General features: G+C 32.6%; 1 protein-coding gene across 1 annotated transcript in view; it reads right to left on the bottom strand.

Annotated features, from left to right (window-relative positions):
* Positions 1–625: 625 nt before the first annotated feature.
* The window catches only part of LOC143054673 (uncharacterized), a 58,164-nt gene continuing 44,300 nt past the window's right edge, over positions 626–14,489 (bottom strand). The window contains exons 5-6 of the mRNA XM_076227691.1: positions 6,038–7,273; positions 626–1,128 (exon numbers count right to left, since the gene is read on the bottom strand). Coding sequence (XP_076083806.1) covers positions 655–1,128; positions 6,038–7,273 — 1,710 coding nt within the window. The 3' untranslated portion in view covers positions 626–654. The remainder of the gene's footprint in view (positions 1,129–6,037; positions 7,274–14,489) is intronic.

Genomic DNA, 14,489 nt, shown 5'->3' on the forward strand with positions numbered 1-14,489 from the left:
AACATGCGGTCTTTAACAATAGACAGCTAGAGATAAAATGTAAAACAAAAATCCATTTATACAAGCAAATAAAACCTGTGTAGTTTTTAAAATGCAAAGGAAACCGTCATTGAATAATCGCCATAAAAATTATAACTGTCAAATTATGCTTTATTTCATTCTTCACACTGAACATGCTGAATAAAACCAAAAAAAAACAACAGTGGAACAAGTCAATTACTTCTGTTTTTTTTTCATTTTTATGTCAACTTTACATACATTAGATAGCCACATATTCATCGTCATATAAAACTATCTATGTTATTGAGACATTTAATGTTGAGACGTTGTGGACAGTCTGTATGGTATGTGCTTGAAGGTTGAAACTAAATGCAATGAGATAGGTTGGATTTATTTGAGCTGATATCTACCTGTACTTTACTGTTTAACACCATAGGCTATCAATAAGACTAGTAAGTGTCACTTACCATACTGAAAATTTGGTAACCAATCCGATTATTACAAAAAGTAGACTAACAAATTTGAAAAAAGAGTCAATATTCATAAAGTTCAAGTCAGTCAAAATTCTGTAAAATATGTCAAAACATTCTCTCATTTTGGACAGACTTTTAGCATGGCTTCGAAATTTACTATACATCGCATACTTACAAGATCTTATATTTCATTTGCAATTGATATGATTTCCTCATCAGAGCAAGTCTTAGCTAATGTTTCATTCAGTCGATCTGTGTATAGACTCACTGGTTTGATATTTTGATCAAACCGTTTTAAAAGATGACCAATGATATTGCATAATCCAATATAACGATTATCATCAAGATTAAATGTCCTAGAGTGTTGTAGTTCATTTCTTGTAAGTCGTATGCGCTCAATATCATCTCCAATAGCTATGTCTGTAACCTGTATATCTTGCCAAGTCCCTCCCCATGGTCCAGATCGTCGGTTACTTGAATTACTGGGAATATGTTTATTAAGTTTCCTGTGTTCACTGTACAAGTATGTTATATCACAATCACTCCTAAGAGGCAGGTTGGGTTTATCTTGTTTGAGTAAATCATATAAAACATCAGCAAGAATATTTAGCACAATCATTCCCATTTTTGTAAAATTAAACTCTTCCTTCGAGATCTGAAAGAAGGTTAAATGAATAGGTAAGAAAAATCCCGAACAGGTAAGAAAAACAGTGATGCTTAATACAAATTAAAGTAAATCACTTTACTAATTTTATTGAGTTCTATAAATCATTCAAAATAAAAGAAATAAGATCATGCAAATAATATTGTTTGTTTTCCACAGTACAGACGACGAAGCAATGTACGATGGGTGTCTCTTTCTGATGATTTAATCACCTTTAAGTTTTAAAGTGATATTTTTGATCAGATAGAAATCACCGGCTCAAGTAACTTTTTTTTCTTTTTACATTTTAAAGACACACAGAAGAATAAATAATTAACTGAAATATTATAGGCGAGCGCCGATTTGAGAAAAAGCCTCTCGTTAAGGTTTTTAATGCACCTATCTAACACACAGCTTATTTTGGTATCATTTGAAAGAAAAACTTCTAGAGCATACGATTTGGGTGGTCGTCAAAGTTCCCTATGGTCATGTTTCTTGTAAATCTCACGAGAACACAGACATGTCGAAATTCTTTGGATTATACGACGAAATTTAACATTGAATATATCTGCATTGTTGTATATATATTATTCATTTTTATCTTAGATAGCTTTGAGTACATTCTAAAAAGACATCGAATCAAAAAAGAAAAGAAGATTTTATGAAAAATTAGTTAATTCAGAGGCATCTGTCAGACCAACCCTTAAATGTAAAAAAAATATCCAATTTTTTTAAGATTGTCAGTGCCAATGACTTATTAAAACTCTCATGATTTGTTTTTTTTTTATAAATTCCATATACCTTGAAAAGATTGGGACACACATCGAAGCTCAATGACGGATAATAAATGTTTGACGACTTCTCTAAAATCTGCACTATTTAGCGGTATTCCGGATCTGTATCGTGTTTATTCCAGACGCTCAAAATTTATATAAATCGAGTATCTATTAATAGTATGCACAGGTAACATTTGAGTTGCCAAAACACAAGTCGTGTTTTAACATATAACTAAATAATTATTCGTATATATGTTAACGAAAGACCATTTTACGCATTACTAACGATATTGTCCTGGTGGAATTTGGAAAATGAAAAAAAACAAACTTAAGAATGTTTAATTGTAGTTAATACTTAATTAAACAATGTTTTATGTCTGTTGACAAGGTCGGCACTTGTTTACAAAATGTCTGTTAGTTTTGGTCTTGTGTGCCTTCATAATCTACTGAATACTTTGCATATTTTCAATTCACCAATTTGTTGTTCCACTTGAATTCTGTATTCACCAATCACGCGATTAAATTTTCTGTTCTTTCTCTCAAATGTTATGGCTTACGATTATTTTGAGGTGTAACTAAAGGATGACGATTTAAATAAACTTTGTCTCTAAGGAGAACACAGTCCTCAGGGAAACGCAGCGGATTATTTCTCCCTATTTTGATTGAAAACCTCTCTTATGCATGGTCATAGATGAGATACAAAAAAATCTTAAGTACGAAAAAACTTGAAAAAGGTACAAAACTTTGTTCCGGAAATTGGATATAGAGAAATAAATTCTGACCCGATGAAAACAAAACAAAATATAAAAGCAGTGACAGTGTATAAATAAAATCAACGAAATTTTATCAACTTCTGGTAAGAAACCCAAAGGTCATTTTCAGGAACAGGGGAAGGACACTATAACGAAGGGACAAGGTATGTTGTTTTCGGGACATCAGTCGTTGGTCTCCAAACCCCTGCTTAGCACTGTCCATATTAATTTTGCAATGTCAATAAGCTCTATAGTATAAACTAACAACTTGAAATATAAATGCCATACGAAGGTATGTAAAAAAAAATGCACTGCTTAGGATGTTGTAACATTAAAACGAGAAGTCAATTATATTTTTTTTATCAAAATTTATCAGGAAAAACATCAACTCTAACAAAATATCTTGAAACGGAGAAGTCCGCCATTGATAAAAAAAAAATTAGATGCGATATTTTCCTTAGACCTTCAAAATCAACATGTGTAATTATCCCTCCAGAAATTGAATATGTACATCAACTAAGGTGAAGATCGGTTGAAAAATACCAATGTGGTCGTGTTCACAAGTGTGATACGGACGTACGGACAGTCTAGTAATTATCTTTCATAAATTTTTGAAAATTTCATAAAAGCTTTTACACCAACAAATTAATCGTTGTTTACATGCGGCAAATATTTGATAAAAGACTCATAATCATAAAATTGAAGAGAATGCGGATCAGGATGCAGAATGGGTGCTGTATTTACTTTAAAACAATTCAACATGAAATGTCATGTAAATACATACAAAATAAGAATATTATATGACAGAGACGTATATTTATTTATTTATTTGGTTGACATATATTCTGAAGCTATATAGTCAAGACAGTATATAACCGTCAATCCAATATGTTACGTATTGATAATCATGATGGTTTTTGTCTTTGAGACGACCCATCTATTTTACCTGTAAACTGTAGGTGTCATTAGTCGTTGTCGAGAGATGTTAAAAAGGTCTAGTGAGGTCAATAGTATTGTGTATTCAATTACGTAATACATTAGATATTAACTGTGGTCAGTTAAGATTGGCATTAGAGTGGAGTTGATTCCAATTAATACTCACACTTTCAAGAGAAATTATTTTGGTAAATAATGACAGTTGTATTGTATTAGTACTCTTATTTGCCTTAAGAAAAGAATTGGAATAAATAAATGCAATAGTAGTTTACAGGTGTTCAAAAGTCATGCATCGATAGAGAGACAACAAATCCAGGTTACAAACCAAAACCAAGGGAAACACATCAACTATGAGAGGAAAACAAAGGAACATGAAAACCGAAGTGCAACAAAAACAAACGCCAACACACATAGAAACGAACTATTTGATAACAACTGCCATATTTCTGACTTGGTACAGGACATTTTAAGAAAAAAATTTCTTTTTCACGTTAATTGATAAATAGTAATTTATTATAAATTTTGATTTACAAAGGTTAACTTTATACAAGTGTATATCTAAAATAAAATAGCTGTTTGACCAATCTTTTCTTAATTTAAGGGCAAATAACACGTCAAAAGTTGGCAATACGTGATCAAAATAGTGTATAAAGTTTCTGGAAGTCATAAAAACACAGAATATGTCTTCAACTTAGAATTCTGCATTATGTCCAAATCCGGAATGATCACATAGATCCAGCATGTTTGAATAAAAAAATATATGTATAGACTTTGTACATGTTGTAAGCAGTCAAGGTACAATGCACATTAGGTTAATGCCACTGGACTCATAATCATATGGTGTGTTGGTATTATATTTCTCGCCCGCTGTGCATATTGTCATATAAGGACAAAAATTAGGGCTGGTAGGTACATAAATTTATTCTTCATTTTTCAAATATTTTTTATAAACTATATAGGACAATAGTCTGGATTTTAACAATGCTAAATAAAACATGTATGGACTTCAACTGTGAGGTCCAAAAAAAGTGTAGGGAAAACACTTCTGAATCTTTAACCTAAATCCAATAAACATGATAAAAAAAGATTAGATATTGTTAAAATTAAAATTTCTATTGTTTTGATTGATTAACAGTGTTAAACGATGAGGTGTTCCATTTATTTCCATCTTTTTTCAATTATTTGTACAATTCATGTGATGACAATCGTCAAGATTTCAAAAATGAAATTTGGTGAAATTTGTAATTCATCACTAGCTGGTCTAATTAGTATGATGTATGACAGGTACATGTATTGATATCCATATGACGATTTTTTTTCCATTTCATATAGAACAGAAGCAGCTCCTCTTTCCAGCTGTAATTTCAGGTATTTGCGTTTAAACTAAACTTGAACTCATTGGTGACCTACATTTTATATTATATTATTATACTAATCTGTATTTCAGCTGGTTGATTAAGATAGTTATCAAAAGTACCAGGATTATAATTTTATACGCCAGACGCGCGTTTCGTCTACATAAGACTCATCAGTGACGCTCAGATCAAAATAATTAAAAAGCCAAACAAATACAAAGTTGAAGAGCATTGAGGACCCAAAATTCCCAAAAGTTGTGCCAAATACGGCTAAGGTAATCTACTCCCTATTTAGAAATATGGGTAAATTTACAGAACTTTTTTTGAATTTGAATTTGAATATATCAGAAGCTTCACATGCTTTTATGACAGCAGATTTTGTAGCTTAGATGAATGGTGACCCGCTTGTTTTTTTTTTTCTTTCAACAAATGTGATGCATTACTTCAAAGTTTAAAATATGAAAAAAAGGGCTTTAGGACATAGTTATAATACCCTTAAGCCACCTTAAAACTTCATAAGTCACTGAAACATGACCATTATTACAAAGATAAAGCTTACATTATTTTTGTTAATTAAATGTGGGAATACTTACTTTACTACATTTGGAATATACGTCAATGATATTTATCTTTTAATTAGCAGAATCCGAAAAAAATAGTTAATTAGATACAATACAAGATTAAGAGCCTTACATATTGTGTTTACGACAAATAGACTCATATGGTATATGTTTATCGAGTAAACTATGTCAGGCTGAAATGAAATTTTGTTATCATAGAGGCAAGGTATAGTTAGTTATCACAAATGGTAAACGAATCATTATAACCTAATCAGAAAAAACTAAATATCAATATTATTGTCATTGCAGATGTTGAACATTGAAAAGGAGATCAAGAGTTGTGGATACATCAAAGACAGAAGTTTTAACCGTATGGCATTTGTATGCAAGGTTTAGATTTAAAAGGTATTTTTAGATCTGTTATAAACTTAGGATGCCACTATTGTCTAATGCTTTATAAACATATATGGTGTCTTTTATGAATTTCTCTGGAGAGAATTACAATCAAATGTTTCTATGTAATATTCAAATATTTCACTTACACATAGTGATTCATTTTGTAGATCTGACCATTCACCAGTGAACCTGTGGATTGCTTTACATTTCTCACAATGATATTCTATAATCTGTTTTTCACTAAAATCATGTAATCCTGTAACAGACTCTGGTTTGTTAAGACCACATTTCCACTTTTTCTCAAATTTTACATTTGACATCTTGAATCTTGTATCTATTATCTTGATTATTTCCTCTGTCAAAAAGGCAGCAATGTATTTGTACATGCCTCTTTTAATTTCTTTTTTAAATTCCAAAACCTGAATCTGAATAAAATTCGGACATGCCATTAAAATTAGTTTTCTTAACTTTGTGGCTTTCTGTAATTCAAAGACAACAGTACCTCTGAAAAAAGCAATTGGACTTTTCTCCTGTTCAGTTGCATCCACCTCTGCAACTTTAAACTTCCTGCTCAGTGAGGCAATCAAATGATTAATTAGATGGGGTGGTAGAAACCTGAACTTGAAACATAACCAGGTGGATTTCTGACAGGTTTTGTTGGTTACATTAAACATCTCATATATGTCATTTTCTGGTTTTGATTTGACCATGCAAGGTACATAGTAGCAAGGTTTTTCATCAGCACCTTCTCTGGTTGCAGGTATAATAATATCAAACTTTTCCATAATATTTAGGATATCATCTTTATGTTGATCATATTTATACAAAATTGTTTTTTCATCTCTAAAGATATCATCTAAAACCGCACTATGTAATATTCCTCTAAAATTTAAATCTTTCAATTTTTCCTTAATTCTATGTCTGCTTACATCTGATTGAAATTTCTCCGCGGTAACTATACATTTAAATGCATCAGACAACCATTGTGTATCTAGGATGATGAATTCGGGAAGATCCTCAAAATAAACTATAGCTCTGATTTCGTGGTGAAATTTCAAAAACAACATTAGTTCTTCAGCATTCATTGGCATTGGTGTTTCAAGAGAGATTTGCTCAAGTTCTTTTAAGGTTATAATTGGAATTGATATCCCTCTCTTCCTCTCTTGAAGACATTTTTCCAGTTGAATAAATTTCAATGGATATTCTTTATTCCACGATTTCATTCCTCTGGCTAAGTTTAAGATGTCCTGTTTTATTTTCTGGAATTCAACATCATCATCTTTTGTATTTGAAATGAAGTATTCAGATCGTATATGTCTACAGGCATCATCTGAAACATCTTTCACATAGCTTTGAAGCTGCTTCTTGCATTCAATCCCTATCTGTAATAAAAGAATGTTTTTCTTTAATAGGTCTGACACAGGAAACTGAAAAAAAAAACATGTCAATACTAATTTATCATTGTTAAAGTCATATGAAACGAGTGGCCGGTGAAAAACAATGTTAATCCAATTCTTGAACCAATGCATGCATATCATCAACTTAGTCTTCTGTGCACGATTTTATCATTTTTTACGCATCCATATCGTATAATCGTCAAAAAAATATGTCACTTGGTCAGTGTTGTTGTGAAAATGAATCTAATTAATGGTCGTGTTTTGAAGCCGAAGTTTACCGATTGTCACCTTTGTAAACAATTAACAAAGAAGCATGGATTTTGAGCTCAGCATGTGTATAACATGTACAATAAGATATAGTTTATTTTGATGACGGAGCGATGTTTACGTTTGTTGACTATCTCTGCCGATTTGGTTTTCCACTTCGCACTTGCGTATTGCGATCACCGGATTTTTATGAGAAAGGTTACGCTGAGGTAACTGCATACGAAAAACATGTCGGCTAATTATTGTCTGGGAAGCCAATAATAAAAAAAGATAAATTTCTTCTAAATTTGGAAAAAAGTATATGTACATAAGTTTTAAATAAAAACTAGCCATTTAGTTATAAAAAAAATTGAAGTTTCATATGATTTTAAACAGTGTTATAACATGTATAATGAGGTAACTATATTTGAATTTTCATGGGAAGGAAACAGTCAGTATTCTTGGATATTAACCTGTTGATTTCAAAAGTAATACCTAATTGAATATTAAAAAAATCACATAACTGGTGAGGTCTTCTACAAAATGTCCTTCATTGCCCTCAAAAGCACTTGATTATAATACCAACTGTATATGGGACGTTGACAGATGGCTAAAATGATCATGTTGCAAAAAATTAAAACACAAAATTGTATGACTTATGTCCTACCTCCATGAAAAATAGCTTGTTCTTCCCACAGATAATGCCGAAAGCAATTACCTTTCTTGCGTAAATTACATTACATAAGTTGCTTGATAATTGAAATAGGTATTGACAATTCACTTGGAAACTCAATTTATTGCCCATTAAAGTACATATAATCTAAGACTAGTTCATCTTGGAATAATACATGTATTAAATCATTTGACTTTTCTACCCAGTAAACCATCAATGTTTCAAACAAAAAAAATCTCTCAAACTGACGTCAAGATGCTTGATTTCTAGATTGACGACATATTTGTTACATAAAATGATTTGATGGACATGTTTTCCAACACATAATTGGCATTCCCATGGGAACCAACTAAGTTCCTTTTCTCGAAAACTTGTTCCTTAATTCATATGAGGCGTAATTCATACCTGACCTTCTCAGGAAGAATGAAAAGAAGCCAGAATTATCCTTTAACTTCACTTTCCACTAAATAGATCGATTATGTCCTCTCAACAGAAGTTTAATGATGAGGGTCTCTCATGGATTATATATTTCTCTATATACAATTTCTCTCTATCAATTATGTTTTCACAAAAATACACAAAAATGGGTAAAATGGGTTAGGGGAGGGTTGAGCACTCACAACCATGTTTAACCACGACACATTCTTGTTAAGTGCCTGTCCAAAGTCAGGAGCCTGTAGGTCAGTGGTTGTCATTGCTTTATGTCTGTCGTATTTGTTTTTCGTAGATTGTTTTGTTATAAATTAGTTTTCTCAATGGAATTGTTTCATATTTTTCATGTCGGAGCCTTTTATAGTCAAACATACGTTATGGGTTTTTCTCATTGTTGAAAGCCGTACGGTTGCTTATAATTGCTTACATCCACTTTATTTGAAGTTTGGTGATAATTCTCTCATTGGCAATCATACCACATCTCTTTATTTTTATCAAAATGGATTTCAAGGACAAAAACTCATATAAAATTGACCGACAATTTTGAAAATGCTGAATAATTTGTAGGCACTGGCTACGGTTACATTGATTTGTAACAATAATAAACTAAAGGCTCTAAAGAGACTAGAGGCTCTAAAGAGCCTGTGTCGCTCACCTTGGTCTACGTGCATATTAAACAAAGGACATAGATGGATTCATGACAAAATTGTGTTTTGGTGATGGTGATATGTTTGTTGATCTTATTTTACTGAACATTCTTGCTGCTTTCAATAAATCTATCTATAAAGAACTTGCAATTGGCCCAGTAGTTACAGTGGAAAATATTTTGTAAAAATTTACAAAAATTTACAAAATTTATGAAAATTTTTAAAAATTCACTGTAAAAGGGCAATAACTCCTAAAGGGTCAATTGACCATTTTTGATCATGGTTACTTATTTGTAGGTCATACTGTGCTGTACACAACTGCTGTTTACAGTTAATCTCCATCTATAATAATATTCAAGATAATAACCAGTCCAAAAGCTGCAATTTTTTCTTAAAATTACCAATTCTGGGGCAACAACCCCACAACGGGTTTCCGAATCATTTGAAAATTTCAGGGCAGATAGATCTTGACCTGATAAACAATTTAACCTCTTGTCAGATTTGCTCTAAATGTTTTGGTTTCAGAGATATGAGCCAAAAACTGCATTTTACCCTACGTACTATTTTTAGCCAAGTCAGCCATCTTGGTTCGCGGGCAGGGTCATCGCACACATTTTTCTAACTAGATAACCTAATGATGATTGTGGACAAGTTTGGTTAAATTTGTCTACCTAGTTTCAGAGGAGAAGATTTTTGTAAATTATTACCAAAATGTATGAAAAATTGTAAAAATTGACTATACAGGGCAAAAACTCCTTAAGGGGTCAGCTGACCATCTTGGTCATGTTGAATTATTTGTAGATCTTACTTTGCTGAACATTATTGCTGTTTATAGTTTATCTCTATCTATAATAATATTCAAGATAATAACCAAAATCAGCAAAAAATTCCTTGATATTACCAATTCTGGGCCAGCAACCCAACAAGAGGTTTCCAAATCATTTTAAAATTTCAGGGCAGATAGATCTTGACCTGATAAACAATTTAACTTCTTGTCAGATTTGCTCTAAATGTTTTGGTTTCAGAGATATGAGCCAAAAATTGCATTTTACCCTACGTACTATTTTTAGCCAAGTCAGCCATCTTGGTTCGCGGGCAGGGTCATCGCACACATTTTTTATACTAGATAACCTAATGATGATTGTGGACAAGTTTGGTTAAATTTGTCTACCTAGTTTCAGAGGAGAAGATTTTTGTAAAAGATTACCAAAAAGTATGAAAAATTGTAAAAAAAATTTTTTTAACTATTGAATTTTTTTATTTCCAACAATTACAACATATACATGACATACATACAATATAATACATATAAGATATATATGGCATGAAAATACGGATTGTTTGTGTTATTAAAATTTGCTGTTACAAAATGATAGAAATTATTATAAATTAAGGAATGTATCTCCCTCGTGCAAAGCTCTGATTCCTTTCACGGATTTGGCTATACTTTTTGGACCTTTTGGTTTACCCTTCATCTTTTATATAAGCTTTGGATTTCAAATATTTTGGCTACGAACATCACTGAAGAGACATGTATTGTCGAAATGCGCATCTGGTGCAAGAAAATTGGTACCGTTAATTTTATTACTACCACTGGGTCGATGCCTCTGCTGGTGGACTATTAGTCCCCGAGGGTATCACCAGTCCAGTAGCCAGTACTTCGGTACTGGCATGAAAATACGGATTGTTTGTGTTATTAAAATTTGCTGTTACAAAATGATAGAAATTATTATAAATTAAGGAATGTATCTCCCTCATGCAAAGCTCTGATTCCTTTCACGGATTTGGCTATACTTTTTGGACCTTTTGGATTACCCTTCATCTTTTATATAAGCTTTGGATTTCAAATATGTTGGCTACGAGCATCACTGAAGAGACATGTATTGTCGAAATGCGCATCTGGGGCAAGAAAATTGGTACCGTTAATTTTATTACTACCACTGGGTCGATGTCTCTGCTGGTGGACTATTAGTCCCCGAGGGTATCACCAGCCCAGTAGCCAGTACTTCGGTATTTACCTAATAAATAAATTTATCCTGGTGTCAAATTTGCTCTGAATGCTTTGGTTTCAGAGATATAAGCCAAAATCTACATTTTACCCCTATGTTCTACTTTAAGCCATGGCGGCCATCTTAGTTGGTTGGCCGAGTCATCGGACACACGTTTTAAACTATATACCCCAATGATGATTGTGGCCAAGTTTTGTTGAATTTGGCCCAGTAGTTTCAGAGGAGAAGATTTTGTTTAAACTCTACGGACGACGGACGCCAAGTGATGAAAAAAGCTCACTTGGCCCTTTGGGCCAGGTGAGCTAAAAAGTTATTGGTACATTGGAAACTAATTGCCGGAATGCAGGGTTGGGTAAGGAACCGATGAATTACGAAAGTAACAATAATATATGTGTCTACGGTTACGTTGTGTTATTGTTATGTTAGATTTATTAAATTTTAACCTTCTATAGTTTTGTTGCTTAATTCTTCGATATGTACTTTAATGATATTATTATTATTATTTTTTTTTTCCAACAAATAGTGTTTAATAAATAGTTTTAAGTATTAATTGTTTTAATGTTCCCTGACTGTCCCTAGTGTGCAGTTAAATACATAGAAGTGAACTCTTTTCCTCTTAACATCGAACCACTGAACTTTATTTTTCGCCTTTGGCACTACTAAATTGTTGGGTATCTTGAAGAAAATTAAAACAATTAATACTTAAAACTATTTAAACACTACTTGTTGATAATAATAATGTCTTTAAGGGGTGCGTATAAGCTACGATTAAGACAAACAAATCAAACACGATTTTGTTTTGTTTCAAACATGCAAAAACGGAATATAGAAATAAATTGCAGTTTCAGTTTGGTTCAATTTTGGTAAAAAAAGCAACAACAAACAAAAAAAAACCCACAACATTGCAAGTCTGCAGGTCAACCTCATTTGAATCTGTATTCATGTGACCTTTTATTCATGAAAGACTAAGCTGGAGATGGGTAACATGATGAATAAATACAATTGAAAAGATATTTTTTTAAATGTGCACCGATTAACACACGTATAAGGAACGAATAAGTAACAGTGCATTAGGCAAGTACTGAAACGAGTATTTACGCCTTAATAGGGTTATTTTACAGTACCTAATAGAACCAAAAGCTAGCACTAGACGCAAGAAAAATGGAAAAGATTAGTTTGAAAAGATATAACACACGTATTATAAGCAAATAAGTTACACGGCATCGGTCTAGCGCTGAAACGGGTACATATGCACTAATAGGGATGTTTAACCTTTAAGAAAACATAGTTTACACCAGAGACAAGCTATAGTGCTAATGTGGCGTAAAACAACCAACAATCAATTAAGAAAACTATTATTTTTTTCTTAAAAGTTTCAATGTATTACAACGTGTATTTAGCAAATAAGGAACGAATAAGTAACGGCATCAGTCGAGCACTGAAACGGGTCCTGTCCCAAGCCAGGAGCTTGTAATTAGGTGGTTGTCGTTTGTTAAAGTGTTACATATCGGTTTTTCATTTATTTTTGTCTTGTTCATAAATTAAGCCGTTATTTTCTCGTTTGAATTGTTTAACATTTGTCATTTCTGAACCTTTTATAGTTGTATATGCGGTATGAGATTTGCTCATGGTTAAAAACCGTACGTAGGCCTATATTTCCTGTGTCAATTGGTCTCTTGTGGAAATTTGTGTTATTTGCAATCATATCACATCTCATTTTTTCTATTTATCTTTCAGAAGAATGACCACGGCCGACACTCGGCTAACCGAGAGATAGGTCGGTTAATCTATATTGAGTATGCGGCTATATCGGCGGTGGGTCTGTTAATCGGGTTGGTTATACGTCTGTTAAGAGTAAAACTCACAATTTAATGTTAAACTCTGTTAAATATACAGATTTTTTGGCACATTATGAGAATCACATCAAAAAAAGAAAAGTGTCTGACAAAATGATATCTATCATAGAACATTTTCCACCATTAACAAAAATGCATAGTCTGCGCAATTTTAAGTAAAACGAAAAGGCGTCGCGCAAGTATGTGGTTTTTATGCTTGTACGCATAGCAATATTTTAGATAAAAGGCCAAAAACCATTTTTATATATGATTTAAAGGACACAAAGTAGTACTTTGGTTCTAAAAAATCAATTGTCATTGATAAATATTTCATAATTGTTATATAAGTTGAGTAATACCTCATTTTAATGAATATTAGGGGAATACAGTCTGTTAATGGGTTGGACAATTTAAATCGTGTCAGTTAAGAGTTATTTAGCCACGACAATAGTCTTACTACCTTGAGTTTACATTTTCACATTGAAAAAAAATGAGATGTACTTATAACGAAAAAATTACAATACGGTGCAACAGTATCCTTATAGAAAGAGCACTTTTTTTTTAAAAAAAAATCTCTGCATTTCATTAAAAAGGTGTGTCATTTCAAATTAGCGTTATATGGACTGATTGGCCGCTCAAATTCGCATGAATTTATTATTTACGCCAAGTTATCAATCAGCCTTATTTTTTTGTCTTTTCAAAGTCTGTAACATCTATGAATCTGTCATGTGTTGCAATTCAGCTGGTTAAATTCCATGCGTTTTATTTGAAATACTAAGGCTTTTCTACCTTAGGAATAGATTACCTTATGCCGGAGTCACACATTGGCGGATAGACCAGCGTGCATCAAACGTACAGAGAAAACTGACAAAGTCGGTATACGTTAGTTGCACGCCATAGGAACGTTTAGCAATCGTTCAAAGCGCGTTGCATAAGTTTGAAGTACGTCGAAAAACAAAGGTAACATTGAGAAAGGAAATGGGGAACGTGTCAAAGCGACAACAACCCGACCATAGAACAGGCAACAGACAAAGGCCACCAATGGGTCTTCAATGTAGAGAGAAACTCCCGCACCCGTAGGTGTCCTTCAGCTGGCCCCTTAAAAAATATGCATACTAGTACAATGATATTGGACGTCATAATAAACTCCGAATTATACACAAGAAACTAAAATTAAAAATCATATAAGACTAACAAAGGCCAGAGGCCCCTGACTTGGGACAGGCGCAAAATTGCGGAGGGGATAAACATGTTTATGAGATATCAACCCTCCCCCTATACCTCTAGCCACTGAAGGAAAGTAAATACTCTTGATGAACGCTACAACCCGAGGAAATGTGTATGCAGCATAAAAAACAT

The sequence above is a fragment of the Mytilus galloprovincialis genome, chromosome 12 (genome assembly GCF_965363235.1).
Source record: "Mytilus galloprovincialis chromosome 12, xbMytGall1.hap1.1, whole genome shotgun sequence".
Taxonomy (NCBI): Eukaryota; Metazoa; Mollusca; class Bivalvia; order Mytilida; family Mytilidae; genus Mytilus; species Mytilus galloprovincialis.